General features: G+C 40.0%; 1 protein-coding gene across 1 annotated transcript; it reads right to left on the bottom strand.

The window, feature by feature from the left end:
- Positions 1–22,908, bottom strand: LOC132612134 (uncharacterized). The gene is made up of 4 exons (XM_060326468.1): positions 22,569–22,908; positions 22,321–22,388; positions 237–483; positions 1–128 (listed from the first exon to the last, which is right to left on the bottom strand). Exons 1-4 carry the CDS (start codon positions 22,906–22,908, stop codon positions 1–3), a joined length of 783 nt encoding a protein of 260 aa, XP_060182451.1.

Below are 22,908 nucleotides of genomic sequence, written 5' to 3'. Positions count from 1 at the left end.
CTACTTCAAGTCACTAAAATAATATTCCTCCATATAATCTTCCTCAATAGGGTGATCCTCATAGGTATCACCAAAACTGTAGCCTCCAATCTCTTCTTCCCCTGACTCATTAGAAATAATCTCATCTTCTATGTCAGGAGACTTAACACGTGGAGATTGGGAGCTTGAGGCATTAGTTATCGTAACTCATAACTATCTCTTTTGTCGCCTTGTGTATGTCAAGATGTCCTCACTACCCGACGCTCTTGCAACATCACCCCAAGTCAAGCTATCATCACCAAACACCAACTCATGATCTTCTGCTTCAACATTAACGCACATCTTCCCAACCAACCACTCATTACTATGGTCAATGTTATCCAAAGAGATTGGATCAATAACACTCCGCAAGTCATAACGGGCTTTTAAAGCTCGATTGTACTTGACATACACTAGATCATTCAATCTTTGATGCTCCAGTCTGTTCCTTTTTTTGGTATGGATCTGTTGCATGAATTATTTTAATGTTAGTAATTTAGTCTAATTGATTAACTATGCAAAGAAAATGAATAAATAAGAAGTATACCACTACGAGTACTGTTACACCTCTCGCTTTCATGGTGGGAAGAACTTACGGTTTCCTAGTCAAGTATGCCTTGAAATGGAAATTTATACCCGAGTATTGAGATGCTAAGCATCCTACCCCATGAATGGAGGTACTAGCGGGTATTCCAGGTATATCGCAAGATTAGAAGTTGAACGGATTGAACTGACGCTGGCTGAGCAGACTCAGGAAAAATCTGCAGGCACCAGACATTTTCGACGGACCGTCGATCATGTCGACGGGCCGTCGACATGAGCCGTCGTTATGCTCTGAGAATTCTGATCCGCAGAAACTGATTGACGAGATACTTCGACGGACCGTCGACACGTCGACGGGCCGTCGATCGACGACATCGATACGGTTTTGTAGCTACTGATCTGCAGAAGCAAGTCGACGGATCATCGACACGTCGACGTGACCGTCGACCCGCTCGTCGAACTGCTCATCTGGAATATTCCAGTTCCAGCTACAAATAGACGAGTCACACCCTAAAATTTTAGATTTCATTCTCTCTCTAAGTGTTGAAGGTTCTAGAAAAATTCTTTCATTATATTATCACATATCCAAGGGAAATTAAGGAGTAAATAACAAGAAATTGTGGAATCAAGGGTGAGGGTACTCTCTAGGGTTTGTGCAAGTCAAGAAATCTCCTTGGATTAAAGCTAGGGTTTTGCTCAAGTGAAGTATTTCCACTTAAATCTCATTCCCACACTATTAAAGAATTGTGAGTCCGGAGGGAGAGCTATTAGTCGACATCGTTAAGGAGATATAAAGGTATGTAAGGCTTGTCCCCTTCTTTCAAGGCATGACTCTTGTATTATAATCTTTTGTCTGCATTCCCATGACCTTCTTACATCCCCAAAAGATGAAAGTTAAAGGTTATTAAAAACTCCTCATGAGATATGTTTTATGCTAGTAAAGAGGATGATGTTTCCATGATGTTGATACTTCTACGCTTATGATTCCATTGATGTTATTCTTTGTGATGTCTCACCTCATGCTATTAATTCCTTCAAGGTGAGACATAGCGATGAGGATAACGCCATAATAAAATCGGAGGTTCACGACCTTACGTCACTCCGATTAAGTGTAGCTTTTGTTTGGGCTCTCATGCATGCTACCTATGATGTATACAAATATATATATATATATATATATTATTAAAAACTCCTCATGAGATATGTTTTATGCTAGTAAAGAGGATGATGTTTCCATGATGTTGATACTTCTACGCTTATGATTCCATTGATGTTATTGTTTGTGATGTCTCACCTCATGCTATTAATTCCTTCAAGGTGAGACATAGCGATGAGGATAACGCCATAATGAAATCGGAGGTTCACGACCTAACGTCACTCCGATTAAGTGTAGCTTTAGGTAGCATGCATGAGAGCCCAAACAAAAGCTACACTTAATCGGAGTGACGTAAGGTCGTGAACCTCCGATTTCATTATGGCGTTATCCTCATTGATATGTCTCACCTTGAAGGAATTAATAGCATGAGGTGAGACATCACAAAGAATAACATCAATGGAATCATAAGCGTAGAAGTATCAACATCCTGGAAACACACACACACACACACACACACACACACACACACATATATAGATATATAGATATATAGATATATTTATGTATGTTACACCTCGACAACTTCATGTCGTTGCGTCGCGAATAGACTAACGTTAGTTAAGTCGGATACGAGACCTTCACGACTACCAGAGGGTGATTGGCAGCCTTAATGTATATACGATAAGACTTTTTTTAGTCATAGGACTTGGTGAAACTAGGTTCGTCAAAGGAAGTGGAGTGTAAGTGATGTTTGGGGAGAATTTCATGGGTGTAGAACTAACGAATATTTATTAAGGTCTTCAGGACGAGTTATAATGTCTGTTAGATCGTTAAGGATGCATTGTACAAGTACCAAGAAGGTTCCACAAGAATTTGAGGTCAAACGAAGCAATGAGAGCGAATTCGGCAAAGTATGGATTATACGGCCATACATATGGACCGTATGATTTGTACGGCCGTATGTCTGCCCGTAGAACCCCTCCATAAAGGGGTAAGTTTCTGGAAGAAACATACGGTCCAATATACCGACCGTATAAATTATACGGTTCGTATAGTGGACCGCATATTTCGGGTCGGGTCTGAATTTTATTTTTATATATGTATGATTCCTCTTTTGTTTTCTCATTTCTCATCTCTCCAACACCCCCTAAACCTCTATAACTTTCTCCATATCACACTAACACATAGTTAAGAGAGAAATCAAGGATCAAACATCAAAAGTTGGTAGAATCAAGGGTGCGAATGCTTCCTAAGGGTTGATAGAAGTTGAGAATCTCTTTGGTATTGAGGTGGAGTTCTTCTCAAGTGGAGTATTCTCATCCAAAGATAATCTCTACATAACCAAAGGTGAGTTTTACGATTATTTCATGTTAATGATGTTGAGGAAGTAATATGTGAATAATGAGCAGGATGTTGTATTATAGTTGTGGTTATGGAGAATCTTGGGGGTGAATTTGGAAATTGAATAACATCTAGCCAAGGGAATTTATGTGTTGTGATATTATGGGCGTTACTATGATGTTTGGGAGTTGTTTTATTATTTGAGGGAAAGTTGTTGAAACAAACAGTATGCTGCCCAATTTTCGTTAGCCTTATTCGCTTTAGTTCAGGCTTAAGTATACCTTCAACAATCTAACCTTCGTGCGAACCCTTTTGTTTGTAGAATTGTAAGCCGGAAGGAGAGCTCTTAGTCGACATCGTTAAGAAGATACAAAGGTATGTAAGGCTATCCCTTTTTCTTCAAAGGCATGACTCTTCTTCCATAATTTCTTCCTTATACTTCCATGACCTTCTTACATCCCTAAAGATGAAGTTTGAAGAACGTTGAGAACTTCTTACGAGATACGTTCCATAACGATAAAGATGACTTTATGATGCAGATATTTCTATGCTTATGGTTTCATTGATTCTATTTTTCCTTGTTGCCTCACCTCAAAATACTAGTTCCTTCAAGGTGAGACGTAACGGTGAGGATGACACCATAATGTAATCGGAGGTTCACGACCTTACGTCACTCCGATAAAGTGAATTTTTCTTTGGGCTCTCATGCATGCTACGTATATTATATGTGTATATGATATGTATATGTATATAGGGGACATGGGGGAAAAGGTGAGGCGCTATAGACGCATAGCCACCTGATCAGCTGGTACCTTATGATATCATCCCGGACGCGGGATATATGGGTAATGGGTCGGGCTGTTCATTCCACGGCAATATATTGATATATGATGGTATATGGATCGGGCTGCACGTTCCGCAGCAATATATGATATGGCGATATTTTTATGAGTATGCATACATGACTCCGCCTTAAGAGGCACGCAGTCACCAGTTATTTTCTTATCTTTATTTTATCTTCTTGTTCCTTTGTTATTTTATGATGCATGCCTTACATACTCAGTATATTTCTCGTACTGACGCCCCTTTCCTTCTTGGATGCTGTGTTCATGCCCATAGGTAAACAGGGGGACGACCCAGCTTCCTAGGAGCCAGACCAGCTTGTACAAGAGCACTTCCATACTCCAGAGGTGCAGTTTTTGATATATCCTTTTGTGTTCATACTTGGATATGGTGGGGTCCTGTCCTGTCTTCATGACTTTAGAGTTTCAGTTAGAGGATCGCAGATACTCATGTGTGGGTAGTGGATGTTATGTGACACTCATTGTATATTCTGTATATTATTCTTCTGCTGCCGCGCGGGCTTATGTATACATATATATGTGTACATGTTTTATGGAGTCTATATGGGTACAAGTTAAGATGATAGTAGTATGATGCGTGGTGCTCGGTAGTCAGCTCCGGGTGCCCGTCATGGCCCACTAGACGGGTCGTGATATAAATGGTATCAAAGCGGTTTCGTCCTAGGGTGTATCTACGAGCCGTGTCCAGTAGAGTCTTGTTTATGGGTGTGAAGCGCGCCACTCTTATAAACAAGAGGCTGCGAGGCATTTAGGAATAATGACCGTCTTTCTTTCCATAGATCGTGCGATAGAGCCATAATATAAGGTTTCCTTTATTCTAATTGTGCGTTATGATTTCAGCGATGCCACTAAGAAAGAAGTAAATCCGCACAATATTAAATGCCGCCGGGGAAGGCACCAGCCGAGGACCTCCAATTGAGTTGGGACATAGCGAGGCTCAGTGTGCTACTCCCACTCCTATCCCTCCAGCATCAGAGGAGTATGAGAGGGCCCCAGCTCCTCCCCCTATTGCTCCAAATCAGGACTTACGAGATGCCGTTCAGTTGCTAACTCAGTTAGTTGCCGCGCAGGCTCAGCGGCAGGGTGCAGGTCCAAGTGATAGGGCGACTAGTGCCCGAGCCCGTGATTTCATGAGCTTAAATCCTCCAGAATTTTTTGGATCGAAACCGGATGAAGACCCACAGGGCTTTATTGATGAGGTATTGAGGATGTTGAGAATCATTCATGCTTCTGATACTGAGTCCGTGGAGTTGGCTTAGTACAGACTCCAAGACATAGTTGTTTTATGGTATAACAATTGGATTTCTTCAAGAGGGGAAAATGCACCTCCCCTAAAATGACAAGAGTTTATGGATGCTTTTATTCTGCATTATTTTCCACCCGAGGTTTGTCAGGCTCGCGCCGATAAATTCCTGAATCTTAAGCAAGGGAATATGAGTGCCCGGGAATATAGTCTCGGGTTTAATTCATTGGCTAGGTATGCTTTGGCTATGGTAGCAGACATGGGAGACCGGGTACATCGATTTGTGAGGGGCTTAGGGCCACACCTATTTAAAGACTGTTTAACAGCTTCGCTACTGGAAGGGATGGACATCTCGCGTATTCAAGCGCATGCCCAGAACCTAGAGGAGCAACAACAACCGCATAGGGGAGAGCGAGATATGGATAGGGGATACGGTAAAAGGACTAGATCAGCGGGTACTAGTAGTGAGTACAGAGGAGGCCAGGGGCAGCAATATTCCAGATATTCAGGCCAGTCTGCATCCAGTGCACCTCCTCGGTTTGCGGGCCAAAAGTTTGACCGCCCTATTTATTTTGGGCCGAGTCAGGGTTCGGGAGCTTCAGGTTCCCATTATCGTGGTGATTCTAACTAGAGGAGACCGCCGGTACCACGGTGCAGTCAATGCGGTAAGTTACATTCGGGTCAGTGTCGCCGAGGCTCGGATGCTTGTTATGCCTGTGGTCGAGTTGGCCACATGATGCGTGATTTTCCATTGAGGAGCGGCCGAGATAAGGCCCAGCCTACAGGTTCAGTAGCAGGTTCTTCGTCATCCGTGCACCCCGTAGGGCAGGCTTTCCAGGTTCCAGCGGGCCATGGCAGAGGCAGAGGAGGAGCCTCTAGTTCGAGCGGTCCCCAGAACCGTATCTATGCATTGACCAGACGACAGGAACTGGAGACCTCTCCCGATGTTGTAACAGGTATATTGACAGTATCTTCTTATGATGTTTATGTATTAATTGATCTGGGCTCTACCTTGTCATATATTACTCCTTACATCGTTGGTCGTATCGGGATAAAACCCGAGCCAATCAAACCTTTTGAAGTGTCCACTCCAGTTGGTGATCCAGTATTAGCTAGACAAGTGTATAGAGACTGCGCAATTGTAGTGTGTGGCCGACACACTGTGGCTGATTTAATTGAATTGAAAATGCTGGATTTCGATGTCATTATGGGCATGAATTGGTTAGCTTCCTGTTATGCAAATATAGATTGTAGGGCTAAGGTGGTTCGGTTCCAATTCCCGGGAGAACTAGTTTTAGAGTGGAAGGGTAACACTGCATCTCCAAGAGGCAGGTTTATTTCCTACCTCAAGGCAAGGAAGATGATTGCCAAGGGCTATATTTATCATTTAGTTCGAGTTCATGACACGAAAGCAAAACCGTCGACTCTTCAATCTGTTCCGGTAGTAAACGAGTTTCCAGATGTATTTCCGGACGAGCTTCCAGGTCTTCCACCAGAACGGGAGATTGAATTCACTATCGATGTATTGCCGGATACTGAGCCAATATCTATCTCTCCCTACAGAATGGCTCTTGCAGAATTGAAAGAATTAAAAGCACAGTTGAAGGATTTACTCGAGAAGGGATTTATTAGGCCCAGTTCATCGTCATGGGGAGCACCTGTCTTATTCGTAAGGAAGAAAGATGGATCTCTACGAATGTTTATCGATTATAGGCAGCTGAACAGGGTGACAATAAAGAATAAATATCCACTTCCGAGGATTGATGATTTATTCGATCAATTACAAGGAGCTAAGTGGTTTTCCAAGATAGATTTGAGGTGAGGATACCATCAAGTGAGGGTCAAAGAAGAAGATATTCCGAAGACGGCTTTTAGAACTAGATATGGCCATTATGAATTTCGAGTGATGTCGTTTGGCTTGACCAACGCTCCAGCAGTGTTTATGAACCTGATGAATGATGTGTTCAGGCCATTCTTGGACTTATTTATAATTTTATTCATTGATGATATCCTGGTATACTCTAAATTAGAGGGAGAGCATGCGGAACATTTGCGTACTGCCCTTGGAATTATTCGAGCTCGCAAATTATATGCTAAATTTTCAAAATGTGAATTCTGGTTGAACTCTGTAACCTTTCTAGGCCACATCATCTCAGCCGATGGTATTCGGGTTGACACCTAAAAGATCGAGGTTGTGAAAACTTGGCCAAGGCCTACAACGCCTACAGAAATCCGTAGCTTTCTGGGATTGGCAGGGTATTACAGGAGATTCGTGGAAGGTTTTTCCTCTATTTCAGCACCGTTGACGAAGCTAACACAGAAAGCTGCTAAATTTCAGTGGACAGATGCTTGTGAGTGGAGCTTTCAGGAACTGAAAGACAGGTTGACTTCAGCCCCAGTTATGACACTTCCAGAAGGGTCGGAAGGTTATGTGGTGTATTGTGATGCCTCTGGTGTCGGGTTAGGCTGTGTATTGATGCAGCACGGCAAGGTCATTGCCTATACTTCTAGGCAACTGTGAAAACATGAGAAGAATTATCCGACTCACGACCTTGAATTAGCTGCGGTCATTTACGCTCTAAAGATATGAAGGCACTATTTGTACGATGTCCATGTGGACATTTACATGGATCATAAAATTCTTCAATATATTTTCAAGAAAAAAGAATTGAACCTGCGTCAGAGGCGATGGTTAGAGTTATTGAAGGACTTTGACGTAAGTATTCTATACCACCCTGGTAAAGCAAATGTGGTGGCTGATGCTCTCAACCATAAGTCCATTGGTAGTCGAGGTGATGTTCCATCAGAAAGGAAGGAATTAGCTCGTGAGCTCCACCAACTAGCTAGCCTAGGAGTTTTCTTAATGGATTCAGGCAACACAAGAGTTAAGGTGCTTAACCCAGCTACTTCGTCCCTAGACACAGAAGTGAAAAGACGTCAATACGAGGATCCCAAATTTAGGTATTATAGAGATGCACGTTCCCAAAAAGAGAAGTCACCATTTGAGATCTCTGCAGATGGGATTCTCAGGTACCGAAACAGGTTATGTGTTCCGGATGTAGCGGGACTACATCGTCAGATTCTGGAAGAAGCTCATTGCTCTCGTTATTCTGTTCATCCGGGAGCGACAAAGATGTACCATGATCTCAAACTAATGTATTGGTGGGAAGGACTGAAGAGAGATATAGCTGAGTTTATGACTCAATGTCCGAACTGTCAACAGGTAAAAATTGAGCACCAGAAACCAGCAGGGCTCTTGCAAGAAATGGAAATTCCAACCTGGAAATGGGAGGCGATCAATATGGATTTTATTGTTGGATTACCTCGTTCTCGGCATAAATACGACTCCATTTGGATGATTGTGGACAGGCTCACAAAATCAGCACATTTTCTACCGGTCAGATCTACATATTCAGCAGAAGACTATGCTAGATTGTATCTCAAAGAGATAGTGCGGCTTCATGGCATTCCTATATCTATTATTACTGATAGAGGATCACAATTCACAGCTAAATTCTGGAAATCCTTTCATGAAGGATTGGGCACTCAAGTGAAGTTTAGCATTGCATTTCACCCACAGACTGATGGACAAGCTGAACGCACTATTCAAACCTTAGAAGACATGTTGCGGGCTTGTGCATTGGACTTTGGTGGTAATTGGGAGGATCATCTGCCACTTATTGAATTTGCATATAACAATAGTTATCATGCTAATATTCAGATGGCCCCTTATGAAGCCTTATATGGGAGGAAGTGTAGGTCGCCTATCGGATGGTTTGAAGTGGGAGAAACATAATTAATAGGCCCAGAATTGATCCAACAAGCAGTCGAGAAGATTAAGTTTATCCGAGATCAGTTGGTGACAGCTCAAAGCTTCCAAAAGTCTTATGCGGACAATCGCAGTAGGAATTTAGAATTTCAGGTCAATGACTGGGTATTTCTGAAAGTATCGCCAATGAAGGGGATAATGAGATTTGGTAAGAAAGGTAAGCTCAGTCCTTGATACATTGGGCCCTACAAGATCGTACGCAGAGTGGGACAAGTAGCTTATGAGTTGGATTTACCCCCAGAGCTGAACTCAGTCCATCTAGTCTTCCATGTATCGATGCTTCGTAAATGTGTTGGAGATCCGACCAAAATAGTATCCGCAAGCGACATTCAAGTCACTGAAAAATTGGCTTATGAAGAAGTGTCAGTTGCCATACTAGATAGACAAGTGCGGAAGCTTAGAAACAAAGAGGGAGCCTCAATTAAAGTTTTATGAAGGAATGATAACAGAGAGGAGATGACTTGGGAAGCAGAAGAAGCTATGAAGTTTAAATATCCGCATCTATTTTCACCCCTAGAGGAGACTCAAGTCAAAAAATCAGTGCCCCTAGGTATGAAATGTTTTACTTTATTACTTCTAGGTCGTGTGTGGCCATATTTCTTATTGTTAATGTTATAGCCATGTGTGGTGATATTATTTTGGGTTGCTGTGACAGGATGGTGGTGCCAAATTAGAGGGGAAACTTTGGCAAAATTTCAGTAGAATTCCCGAGAATTTAACATTCGAGGACGAATGTTCTTAAGGGGGGGAGGATGTTACACCTCGGAAACTTCATGTCGTTGCGTCGCGAATAGACTAACATTAGTTAAGTCGGATACGAGATCTTCACGACTACCATAGGGTGATTGGCAGCCTTAATGTATATACGATAAGATGTTTTTTAGTTCTAGGACTTGGTGAAATCAGGTTCGTCAAAGGAAGTGGAATGTAAGTGATGTTTGGGGAGAATTTCATGGGTGTCGAACTAACGAATATTTATTAAGGTATTTAGGACGAGTTATAATGTTCGTTAGATCGTTAAGGATGCGTTGTACAAGTACCAAGAAGGTTCCATAAGGATTCGAGGTCAAACGAAGCGATGAGAGCGAATTCAGAAAAGTATGGATTATACGGCCATACATACGGACCGTATGATTTGTACGGCCGTATGTTTTCCCGTAGAACCCCTCCGAAAAGGGGTAAGTTTCTGGAAGAAACATACGGTCCAATATACGGACCGTATAAATTATACGGTCCGTATAGTGGACCGTTTATATCGGGTCGGGTCCGAATTTTATTTTTATATATGTATGATTCCTCTTTTGTTTTCTCATTTCTCATCGCTCCAACACCCCCTAAACCTCTAGAACTTTCTCCATATCACACTAACACATAGTCAAGAGAGAAATCAAGGATCAAACATCAAAAGTTGGTAGAATTAGGGGTGTGAATGCTTCCTAAGGGTTGATAGAAGTTGAGACTCTCTTTGGTATTGAAGTGGAGTTCTTCTCAAGTAGAGTATTCTCATCCAAAGATCATCTCTGTCATACCCCTTTTTAACCGGAGTCAAATTAGAAGTACAACATATTGGTGATTCCTGTTTTTTTTTTTTTTTGTTTATATTAAGGAGTCACCACCTAATTATTTATGGTGAATTAGGGCACCTAAAGTTACTTAAAGTATTTATCTAAAGTTGATTTTATTTTAAAGTCTACGAAACCAAATTATTCTAGGTACGGGTTCAACTAATCTAGAGGGAAGGTATTAGGCATCCTCTAAATTCCATTAATAATGGTTAATCCGACCGGACTTATGATTAGTTAGACTTAAGTGTAAATATAGTATTTTAAATATTTAAGAAAACATCCTGAAAGTATTGCTAAAGTTATAGATAGAAATAAAATGTTGTTTAAAGTAAAACTTGTAAAAAAGTAGTGATTGAATAAAAAAGAGTTTAGTTATATGTATTCGGAATATGAATTACGCCAACTAGCAAATTAAATGTATCTGTAAAGTTATTGCAAGATTAATATCAATGTTTTAACAAATATGTATCTCAAGTGTTCTAAGATAGAAAGAATAAAACTTGATTCTTTTAGCTCGATGTGGTCGTGCTACTTTGAAAAATCAATCATTCAAATAAATGTTATGGATACTGTAAATAGTTTGGAACATAAATAGAAGTGAATATAGTTTGTGGAATTAACTACCCTTTACTAAACTAAACCCCTTAATGACGCTAAGGTTCACCTAATCTAAGCAAATAAAACAAGTAAAATATTAGTCATGTGATTACAAATTAATTGCACGAAATAAAGTAGATGGACAAATATAATTGATGGGCTCAGCCCATTGTGAGGCTGCTGCTGTTTGCTGCCAATGTGATGGGCCTCGGCCCAGAATTCTTTATTTTTTTATTTTTTGCGGGTGGGATGACTCGAGGTAATACAATTGTTTGATCTTGCGACAAAGTCGAGTCTCATTCTCGCAATCCCGGATGTCATGCAAAAGAAGAGAGAAGAAATTAGTACGATGTATAATTTCTATAATATACAAAATCATCATCTATGGGAAACTTACAGATGATTAACATGTGCAAAAGACATATCCAGCCCAAAATATAAGAACTTGCAACCGAAACTAAGTGACGTGAAGAAATGGGCAATAAACAATACACAACGACCACTAGCGTAATTCCAAACGCAGCAATTAGCACAACTATAAGTAGCAGAAAAACATCAATTATTTTATCGAGTGTGACATCCACGTAACGCCCAAGTATAACCACTTTTTTTTCGACATAGGCACTAGATTACTACACAAAACGCAGTAGCTGTTTGTAGTATAGCAGCAGCCCAAGAGCGGCAACAACAGCTAGCTAAAAGTAGCGGCCAAAGTGTCGCTGTTTATCCCAAAGTTCAGTAGTAGCTATTTTATCAAATGTGGCTCACAAACCCAGCAATAAAGCAGCAGCCAAAGGGGACCGAGGGGGTTTAAATCATTCCATGTACAGGAGATTTAGATGTGAGGAAAACACAATATGAATCAGACACTGAACTTTACAAATAAACATACACTAACATTCATACGGAAATTATTTAGGAAGGCATGCAGGAGAGGACTTTTCAGCTTTAAGAGTTGGCAGGTTTACCAAATGTATTGCAATCCAAGTAGGAACTTTTTAGGAAATGAAACATCCTAAAAGAAATCAAGACAATCAATAACTTCTAAGTTTAAGAACTTATTCAAGATCTCGCTAATGTTTATGAGCTAACCCTCTTGGAATATTTGAACCAGTTTATATTCTACTGATTTTAAAGAGCAGATGCCATTCATTTACTAACAAAATACAATCAGGCGATCTATCCATCTCTGAACTTTCCTGAAGAAAAAGCAGTTTCAGCTCTTAATGTACGGACTAGCTGTTTTAATAATCAGGGCAAACAGTAGATTGAAAGTGTGTCATTTGATTATAGCATTCTAATCATGATTATTGTTAACAGAAGTAAGACTAAATACACATTTCACAAAACAACTTGTTCTAAATATCTCACTAGGCTCACTTAGAGAAAAGGAAGAAAACATTCTTGATTTCTTGAAGAAAATATTTATGCTAAGATACACACAACATCCAGGTTTGACAAATCTTTAGGATAGAAGTTTGGATACTCCCAGGAAACAAGGACTGAACTTCAGACAGACACACCTTAAACTTGAATCATATTGACCATCTCACAGGTTTTTGAAAGAAAGAGATTAATCAATTCATAAGACTAGCTGACCATCCAATATTGAACCTTAAACACCTATACCAATCTAAACATATCACATCAGGATTCTATGCATATAAGCCCTTGAAGTTGGCTGACAGAAAGGTATGCACACTCGACACACTTGTCAAATATAAAGCATAAGGATCATGCATTTTATGCATAAATTATATGGCAGCATGCAGCACATTCAGATGAATTACAGACTTTAAGCATACATAATTAGATCAGTTTAAGCACATGCATCTTATTAAAACCATTATGGACACAATGTCTAGAAATTTCAGACTTGCTGGTTAACCAGAGGATCGACTAATCTAACGGAGACAAACAAATGCTATCAGTCATATCATGTAACAACTAACCTAATCAACTCTAACAAAACAGCATGTGAACATGTATAAGATTCAAATTGAAACCCAAACAAGGTTACCATTCATACCATGGGACTATACTGAGTAAATAGATACAAACATGCTAATGTCTAGTCTCACTTATCTATATTAGATAAGAATGACATCTATAACCAACACAGGCTAAACCAATCAAACAAATATATAAAGGGCCCATTAATAGACTAATTATCCGAAGTCAGTAAGGTGGAACTAGACATAATATTAAGCCAACCAAAACAGGAAACTTAAACTTACAGATGAAAGACGATTATGGAGATGATTCAGTGCTGATCTGTCTTAAACACATACACAATATACCTAAGATATACCCACCACGGTGTGTATATCAGATGTATATCGAATGTCTATCTCCTTCTTGACTTGATAACCCACTGTATATCTTACATATATTCGGCTTTAAATAGGTTCTAAGTCCTGGAAATTTAGTCTTAAGCATCCGAACTACAATAGACATCTTTCAAATTTAATTAACGATTATCATCATATCCTAACAGCTCCCAAACATCAAACAAATAATACGACAACAAAGAAAGTATATAACTACTAAAGATGGCAGAATAAATTAAATTTTTAACAAAAACAGAAACTAAAGACTACAAGCGATAAATGTGTCGAGGTTTACCTTTTTTGCGCGCAATGAGCTGAGGCGTCGGCGTTGAATCTACTCTCTCTTTGTGATTAGATCCAGAACTCGAAACCCAATATATTCTAAATCTCTATTACGACCCAAGTATAAACCGAGATTGAAGAGGATAGTCTTAGAATATAAAAACTAAAAATATGCACAGATTTTATATGGTTTTCTTTTTTTTTTATCATTGTCAAGAAAACGAATGAGACTGTTTTTTTCCAGAGAATTGAGATGGCTAAAAGAAAAGAACTTCATTTTTCTCCCAACCGTTTTCAAAGATCCGTCCCCCTTCAAGGTGTAAGCTCCTTTACTTTTATAGAATGAGGAGAGAGAGGAGCGGTGAGGGGAGCGTATGAGAGAGAGGAAGCGGGGGACAGGCGTGGTGGAAGTGGCAGAGAGGATGGCAGATGCGTGGGGGGACAGTGAGGAGTGGAGAGAACGTGAGAGGAGCGGAAGAGAGAGTGGAAAGAGATGAAGATGAGGAGAGGGGCGGCTGAAGTGGAGAAGGAAAATGGATTAGGGCATATGAATAAGGAGATTGGGTTGGTTGGGTCGGGTCGTGATATTGGGATGGACCGGGTAGGGGAATGGTTGTGGGCTGGTCGGGTAGGAATAGGTAATGGGTTGATGGAATTAAACATATGGGCTGGTCTGAAATATTGGGGTGAATAAATTAGAGTATGGGCTAATAATTTGGCTGAAAATTATTGGTCCTTCCTCTTCTATTTAATTATTTTTTTGGGCTTTTAATTTAACAACTAGTACAATGTATACTATGTGAAGGCAATTAATAATTAATGTGTAGAAAAATAAGGATTTTACAAAGTGTTGTCTTTGAATTAATTTAACGAGTCTAAACCCGAAAATGAAACGGTGACGAACATTTAAAATTTGTGATAAAGTGATGCTCGTAATGTTAAAAAACAAAAGTAGCGAAAATAATAATAGTGAAAATAAAGTATTTAGCTCGTCAGTAAATTTAGACGCCCGAGTGAATAAAAATTAAATAAAAGAGGGACAAAATTGGGTGTCAACAGATGCCCTTCTTCGACCGAAGACGATGTAAGAGTCTTCGGACGAAGAAGTTGACGTAGTAGCCAATTTTGTTCCGACCAGCAAATACGAACTTGAGAAAATATGGGTTAGGAAAATTGGTGGGAAATATTATGAAGGCAGAAGGAATTATGGTTGAACCTGTTGAGCCAATGTTATTTATGGATTAATCACTTTGCAAGGGTTGTGGACAGGTGACGAGAACATTCAAGAATTGAACATATGCTTATAGCCTCCTAATTATAAATGTGGCGCGCAACACACATTTAAGTAGGACTCTACTAGACACGATGTAAATTCTCCAAAAAAAAAATGCCCCAGTGTCGAGTTGTGGAGACACTGGAATATAGAAAAGGATACGAGATTGTGAAAAGAGTTGATTGAATAGAGTCTTAGCGGATTATATGAAAGAAAATTTTTAGATAACCTACATATCACATGTTTGTGGACGTAGGCGGAGTCGAGTTCGAGAGTAGATTTGTGACCTTTTCTTATGAGTTTGATATTCCTTTTCAGCATATTTGCCCTAGTTCACTGCGTAAGATAAAGTTCCACGTTGTGTTGCGTCTCCGCAGGTTGTACTTTCTGCCAAAACTGAAATTCATGTCAAAATTAGTAATAAAGTTGAAAGTGTAAAATTATAAAGAGTGTAAAATGATAGTAAATATGAGTATGGGAATAAAGATGAAGCTGTGTGGCTTATAATGAGGCAGTGTGGCCAATGTTGTCTCTGGTTGTCTTCAGGGACTTGAATGAATGTGTGATGCGTATGCCGAGGATGTAATAATATCTCCAATTGTATTTGGAGATTTTAATGACAATAATAAGGCATCCGGCTGTTTTCTGGGACTTGATGATAAATGACGTCTGCGGAATTTAAGGTAAAGTCGTTAAAGTAGGTAAAGTGGATGATAAAGTAAAGTAATAAAGTAGGGAGTAAAGTAAGTGTATAACCGTTTGGCTTATGCAGGTGAGGCTGTGTAGCCATGTGATGTCTCCGGTTGTTGTCGGGACTTGATGATATGACATCTCCAGTTGTCTTCGGAGATTTGATGAAGATTCCCGTAAAGTCTGGAGTAAAGTCATAAACTGGATGCTGTCTCCGGTTGTCTTCGGAGGCTCAATGATAATTCCTGTAAAGTTCAGGGTAAAGTCGTTAAAGTTGGTAAAGTGAATGATAAAGTAGAGAGTAAAGTCATAGTGTAGCCGTTCGGCTTATGCATGTGAGGCCGTATAGCCGAGTGATGCCCCCGGTTGTCTTCGGCGACTTGATGATAATCCCTGCAAATTTCAGGATAAAGTCATTAAAGTTGGTAAAGTAAATGATAAAGTAATGGATAAAGTAGGGGGTAAAGTAAGAGTGTAGCCGTTTGGCTTGTGCAAAAGAGGCTAAATAGCCAAATGATGCCTCCAGTTGTCTTCGGAGATGCCTCCAGTTTGTCTTCGGAGACTTGACATTGATTCCTGTAAAGTTCAGAGTAAAGTGGTTAAAGTTGGTAAAGTATATGATAAAGTAATTGATAAAGTATGGAGTAAAGTGATATAATAGCCGTTTGGCTGATGATGTCGGTGGTATCGTGACAGGCCGAACTAATGACATGTGATCCTGATTTAATTCACCTTCAATTTCGTCAACCTACAAAAACAGGTATATAAAGTCATAAAAAAATAAAATTAAATTAAAGATAAAGTTGGAAATAAAGCCGTTTGGCTTTTAAGGTGAGGCCATAATGGCCAAGCGATGCTTTTAGCCGTGATCGATAGACTTGACTGTTGATTTCGCGGTCTTTTGATTTCTGCACTCAAAGAAAAATTCTTAGTCTGGGAGGGGGAAGTTGGTTCGTGTTGACTCGAAGCTTGACGTTGTTGGTTCTCCATTCGTCTTATTTGTTTGGATCTCGTGACCCCCGTTCAAGCCTCAGTAGATGAACAGTAGTGAAACAATTGAAAGAAAGTATTTCTTTTGAAAGGTAGGTATGTAAGTATATGTATACGGAAATGTAACTATATGTATATAGGTTGTGAAATATATGTATGTAAGGAAAGATATATATGTAAATATATGTATGTAAGTTGTAAAATATTTCTGCCAACTTCAGATTGTGACACTTCTAAAGTAATTGGTCTATGATACTTCCTGTCTGGTAGCCTTAATCTTGTCGATATCTAACTCTAATCTTTCAAAATATGCTCCAGGTTTTTATTCAGCAGGGTGTACTAAACCTATGTTGTGGTGTGACCGAACCTTGTATAGGTTGCCTACGTATCCGCCAAGGAATCAGGTCAGAACGTAGTTCGTGAGGTTCATAAAAATGGTTTGAAATTTTCTAATAAAGGGACCAAACCCGATATGGATTGCCTACGTATCCCACCAGGGGAATCAGGTCAGCGTAGTTCTGTTATATAAATGGTAAAAGATTTGTTGGATTTTTATCTAAGTGTGACGGACCTGTATGTTGATAGTCTACGAATCCCGCCAAGGGAATCTAGCCATGTGTAGTTCTCCTTGTATAAGGATTTTTTTTTTTTTTTTTTTAAAATGCAACCGAACCCTATGTGGGCTGCTTACGTATCCCACCACGGGAATCAGGTCGGAACGTAGTTCGTAGTTTGTTACGGATTTTTGATTTTCTGTTATAGTGCAACCGAACCCTATGTGGGCTGCCTACGTATCCCGCCATGGGAATCAGGTCAGCGTAGTTCGTACTTAAAGGAAAGGTTGCAAACTAGGTTGTCTAACCTAATGTCGTACTTTGATTTCTTCTTGAATTGCTAGCTTTGAGGTTTATGCCATCACCTATCGGCTATTTCGTTTTCTTTCAACTGGAATCTTGTTTTATCCTCTAAATTCTTTGTTATTCTCTCGAGACGTATGTTATTCATTCTTTCATTTTATGTCACAATCGTAGAGTTGGCAGATTTGATAAATAAAGTAGAAAATAACAATAATAGATGATTAAGGAAAATCAAAAATGCATTCATAGTTTTTGCAATTCAAGCTTCCAAAAGATGAAGCAAAACAAACAAAAGTTTTGGGTACGATTCAAGCCTCAATTTAAAAACAAATTCACTACATGTTCAAACCACCAAGACTCGTGGAGTAAGAATCCAATTCTTCAAAGTCTCTCCTGGTTCGGCATCCCGGATGGTCGGTGTCTCGGTGTTGTGAGTAGTTGTAGCAGTAATCTTCATGTGCGTTTGCCTTTGGATTGTTCCCACGGGAGCGACAAAAGTTGATGACATGCATCTTTCCATAACTTCCTTCAAACTTTGGCATCTTCGTGAGCAGGTAAAGGATTGTTGACCACATTGGGCTTAGCTCCAGTGAGCTGGACTACTCCTTCCTTAATCAGGGCTTCGATTTTGTTTTTAAGCCCATAGCAATCCTCAGTGTCGTGCCCAGCAACTCCAGAATGATATGCACAACGCTTGGAACCATCAAACCATTTTGGGATAGGATCAGGAATTTTTCCTTCAATCGGTTGTATCACGCCTGCTGCTTTCATTCTTTCAAACAATTGAGCCAAGGGTTCAGCGAACCGAGTGTAATTACGGGTGTTTTTTATGTCAGGGTTTGGACGGGCTCTAGGTGTGGCATGTGGTCGATTTTGGTAAGTTGGAGCTTGGACGGGTTGATATGGGCGTGGGTTTTGATGCGGAGGTGCTCGGGGTTGGTAGTAGTTTGCTTGGGCGTTGTAGACAGGGTAAGGAGATGGTGGAGCTTGGTAGGGTTCAGGGTAGTGGTAAGGGTAGAAAGGTTGTTGTGGGTGGTTAAAGTATGTAATGGCTTGGCTCGGATTATGCCCTTGGATATCCATGACTGCAGTGACATCTTCTTTCTTCTTTTTAACCCCGCCGACAGAACCAGATTGAATAGCTTTGTTTATTGCTTGTAAAGCAATAAGATCCTGAATTTTCCCCGATTTGATTCCTTCTTCTAAGGCTTGTCCCATTCGGACAACTTCTGTAAATTTTTGTTCCATCATACCTATCATTTTCTCATAAAATACGCCAGCCTGGCATTCAATGAAGGTAGCAGTCATTTCTCTATCATTCATCGGAGGTTGAACCCTGGCCGCTTCTGACCTCCAACGTAACGCATACTCGCGGAACGTCTCCGTTGACTTCTTGGTTAACTTAGTCATGTAGACTCTATCTGGCGTGATGTCGAGGTTTACCTTTTTTGCGCGCAATGAGCTGAGGCGTCGGCGTTGAATCTACTCTCTCTTTGTGATTAGATCCTGAACTCGAAACCCAATATATTCTAAATCTCTATTACGACCCAAGCATAAACCGAGATTGAAGAGGATAGTCTTAGAATATAAAAACTAAAAATATGCACAGATTTTATATGTTTTTTTTTTTTTATCACTGTCAAGAAAATGAATGAGACTGTTTTTTTCAGAGAATTGAGATGGCTAAAAGAAAAGAACTTCGTTTTTCTCCCAACCGTTTTCAAAGATCCGTCCCCCTTCAAGGTGTAAGCTCCTTTCCTTTTATAGAATGAGGAGAGAGAGGAGCGGTGAGGGGAGCGTATGAGAGAGAGGAAGCGGGGGACAGGCGTGGTGGAAGTGGCAGAGAGGATGGCAGAGGCGTGGGGGACAGGGAGGAGTGGAGAGAACATGAGAGGAGCGGAAGAGAGAGTGGAAAGAGATGAAGATGAGGAGAGGGGCGGCTGAAGTGGAGAAGGAAAAGGGATTAGGGCAGATGAATAAGGATATTGGGTTGGTCGGGTCGGGTTGTGATATTGGGCTGGACCGGGTAGGGGAATGGTTATGGGTTGGTCGGGTAGGAATGGGTAATGGGCTGATGGAATTAAACATATGGGCTGGTCTGAAATATTGGGGTGAATAAATTAGAGTATGGGCTAATAATTTGGCTAAAAATTATTGGTCCTTCCTCCTCTATTTAATTATTTTTTTGGGATTTTAATTTAACAACTAGTACAATGTATACTATGTGAAGGCGATTAATAGTTAATGTGTAGAAAAATAAGGATTTTACAAAGTGTTGTCTTGTAATTAATTTAACGAGTCCAAACCCGAAAATGAAACGATGACGAACATTTAAAATTTGTGATAAAGTGATGCTCGTAATGTTAAAAAACAAAAGTAGCGAAAATAATAATAGTGAAAATAAAGTATTTAGCTCGTCAGTAAATTTAGACAACCGAGTGAATAAAAATTAAATAAAGGAGGGACAAAATTGGGTGTCAACAATCTCTACATAACCAAAGATGAGTTTTGCAATTATTTCATGTTAATGATGTTGAGGAAGTATTATGTGAAGGATGAGCATGATGTTGTGTTATAGTTGTGGTTATGGAGAATCTTGGGGGTGAATTTGGAAATTGAATAACATCTAGCCAAGGGAATTTATGTGTTGTGATATTATGGGCGTTGCTATGATGTTTGGGAGGTGTTTTATTATTTGAGGGAAAGTTGTTGAAACAAACAAAATGCTGCCCAATTTTCGTTAGCCTTATTCGCTTTAGTTCAGGCTTAAGTTTACCTTCAACAATCTAACCTTCGTGCGAACCCCTTTGTATGTAGAATTGTAAGCCGAAAGGAGAGCTCTTAGTCGACATCGTTAAGAAGATACAAAGGATGTAAGGCTATCCCTTTTTCTTCAAAGGCATGACTCTTGTTCCATAATTTCTTCCTTATACTTCCATGACCTTCTTACATCCCTAAAGATGAAGTTTGAAGAACGTTGAGAACTTCTTACGAGATACGTTCCATAACGATAAAGATGACTTTATGATGCAGATATTTCTACGCTTATGGTTTCATTGATACTATTTTTCCTTGTTGCCTCACCTCAAAATACTAGTTCCTTCAAGGTGAGACGTAACGGTGAGGATGACGCCATAATGTAATCGGAGGTTCACGACCTTACGTCACTCCGATAAAGTGCATTTTTCTTTGGGCTCTCATGCATGCTACATATATTATATGTGTATATGATATGTATATGTATATAGGGGACATGGGGGAAAAGGTGAGGCGCTATAGATGCATAGCCACCTGATCAGCTGGTACCTTATGATATCATCCCGGACGCGAGATATATGGGTAATGGATCGGGCCGTTCGTTCCGCGACAATATATTGATATATGATGATATATGGATTGGGCTGCACGTTCCGCAGCAATATATGATATGGTGATATGTTTACGAGTATGCATACATGACTCCGCCTTAAGAGGCAAGCAGTCACCGATTATTTTCTTATCTTTATTTTATCTTCCTGTTCCTTTGTTATTTTATGATGCATGCCTTACATACTCAGTACATTGCTCGTACTGACGCCCCTTTCCTTTTTGGATGCTGTGTTCATGCCCATAGGTAAACAGGGGGACAACCCAGCTTCCTAGGAGCCAGACCAGCTTGTACAGGAGCACTTCCATACTCCGGAGGTGCAGTTTTTGATACATCCTTTGGTGTTCATACTTGGATATGGTGGGGTCCTTTCCCGTCTTCATGACTTCAGAGTTTCAGTTAGAGGCTCGCAGATACCCATGTGTGGGTAGTGGATGTTATGTGACACTCATTGTATATTCTGTATATTATTCTTCTGTCGCCGCGCGGGCTTATGTATACATATATATGTGTACATGTTTTATGGAGTCTATATGTGTACAAGTTAAGACGATAGTAGTATGATGTGTGGTGCTCGGTAGTCAGCTCCGGGTGCCCGTCATGGCCCACTAGGCGGGTCGTGACAATATATATATATGTGTGTGTGTGTGTGTGTGTGTGTGTACATAAAGGGATAGGGGAAAAGGTGAGGCGCTATAGACGCATAGCCACCTAATCAGCTGGTATATTATGATATCATCCCGGACGCGGGATATATGGGTAATGGATCGGGCCGTTCGTTCCGCGGCAATATACTGATATATGATGATATATGGATCGTGTTGCACGTTCCGCAGCAATATATGATACGATTATATTTACTTTATAAGCTTGCATGCATGACTCCGCCTTAAGAGGCAAGTTGTCACAGTTATCTCTTTATCTTTTATTCTCTTGTTTCTTTATTATGTTATGATGCTTGCCTTACATACTCAGTACATTGCTCGTACTGACGCCCTTTTCCTTGGACGCTGTGTTCATGCCCACAGGTAGACAGGGAGACGACCCAGCTTCCTAAGAGTCAGATCAGCTTGCACAGGAGCACTTCCATATTCCGGAGGTGCAGTTCTGATATATTCTTTTGTGTACATACTTGGATATGACGGGGTCCTGTCCCGTCTTCATGACTTCAGTACTTTAGTTAGAGGCTCGTAGATACTCATATGTAGGTAGCAGATGTTATGTGACCCTCGATGTATATTTTGTATATTATTTTTTAGCTGCCGCGAGGGCTTATGTATATAAATGTAATTATGTTTCCAATGAAAATGGTTTTCCTATGATTATCAACATGAGAATAACGAATGAAAGTAGGATGAGTAATAGAATGAGTGGTGCTCGGTGGTCAGCTCTAGGTACCCGTCATGGCCCCTAGTCGGGTCGTGACAAGTACTTACATGCTCAAATACGCTCCAATTACGCTCGCACCCAGCAGCACTAGCCATTAAACCCAAAATTCTAATAGCTAATTTTTGGAGATGAGGAGCCGAATTACCATATAAATTCCACGATTTCAACTATAAAAAGTGTTATGTTTACGATCATTATTTCTAAGTTAATGTAAGTATGTAACTATGTAAGTATTAAGTAAAATTTTAAACACAAACTAATAATTAGCAATTTAAAGGTTAATATTTTCACTTACCGAGTGATCTTGTTGTTCTAGATCTTTTTGCAATCGGAAGGCCAAATTGTTGCTCAGCTTTAGTGTATAGTGGTATCTCCGACGTAATCTTGTCTTGTACTTCAGTGCTTGGAACCAATTTTTCAATACAAGCATACAACCCATCTATTACTTCTGTACAATTTTCAATAGCTGGTTTTTGATAGAAGAACTCTGGATTTAGATAATGTCCAGCTGCATGTAATGGATGATGCAATTGGCATTGCCATCTTTCATCAATAATCTTAAAGATATCTTTGTACTTTGAAATATTCCCTTCAAATCCTTGCAATAGTATCCTTAGCTCTATCCATGGCTTCAT

This window comes from Lycium barbarum, chromosome 9 (genome assembly GCF_019175385.1).
Source record: "Lycium barbarum isolate Lr01 chromosome 9, ASM1917538v2, whole genome shotgun sequence".
Classification (NCBI taxonomy): domain Eukaryota; kingdom Viridiplantae; phylum Streptophyta; class Magnoliopsida; order Solanales; family Solanaceae; genus Lycium; species Lycium barbarum.
This window is presented reverse-complemented; position numbering and strand designations above follow the sequence as displayed.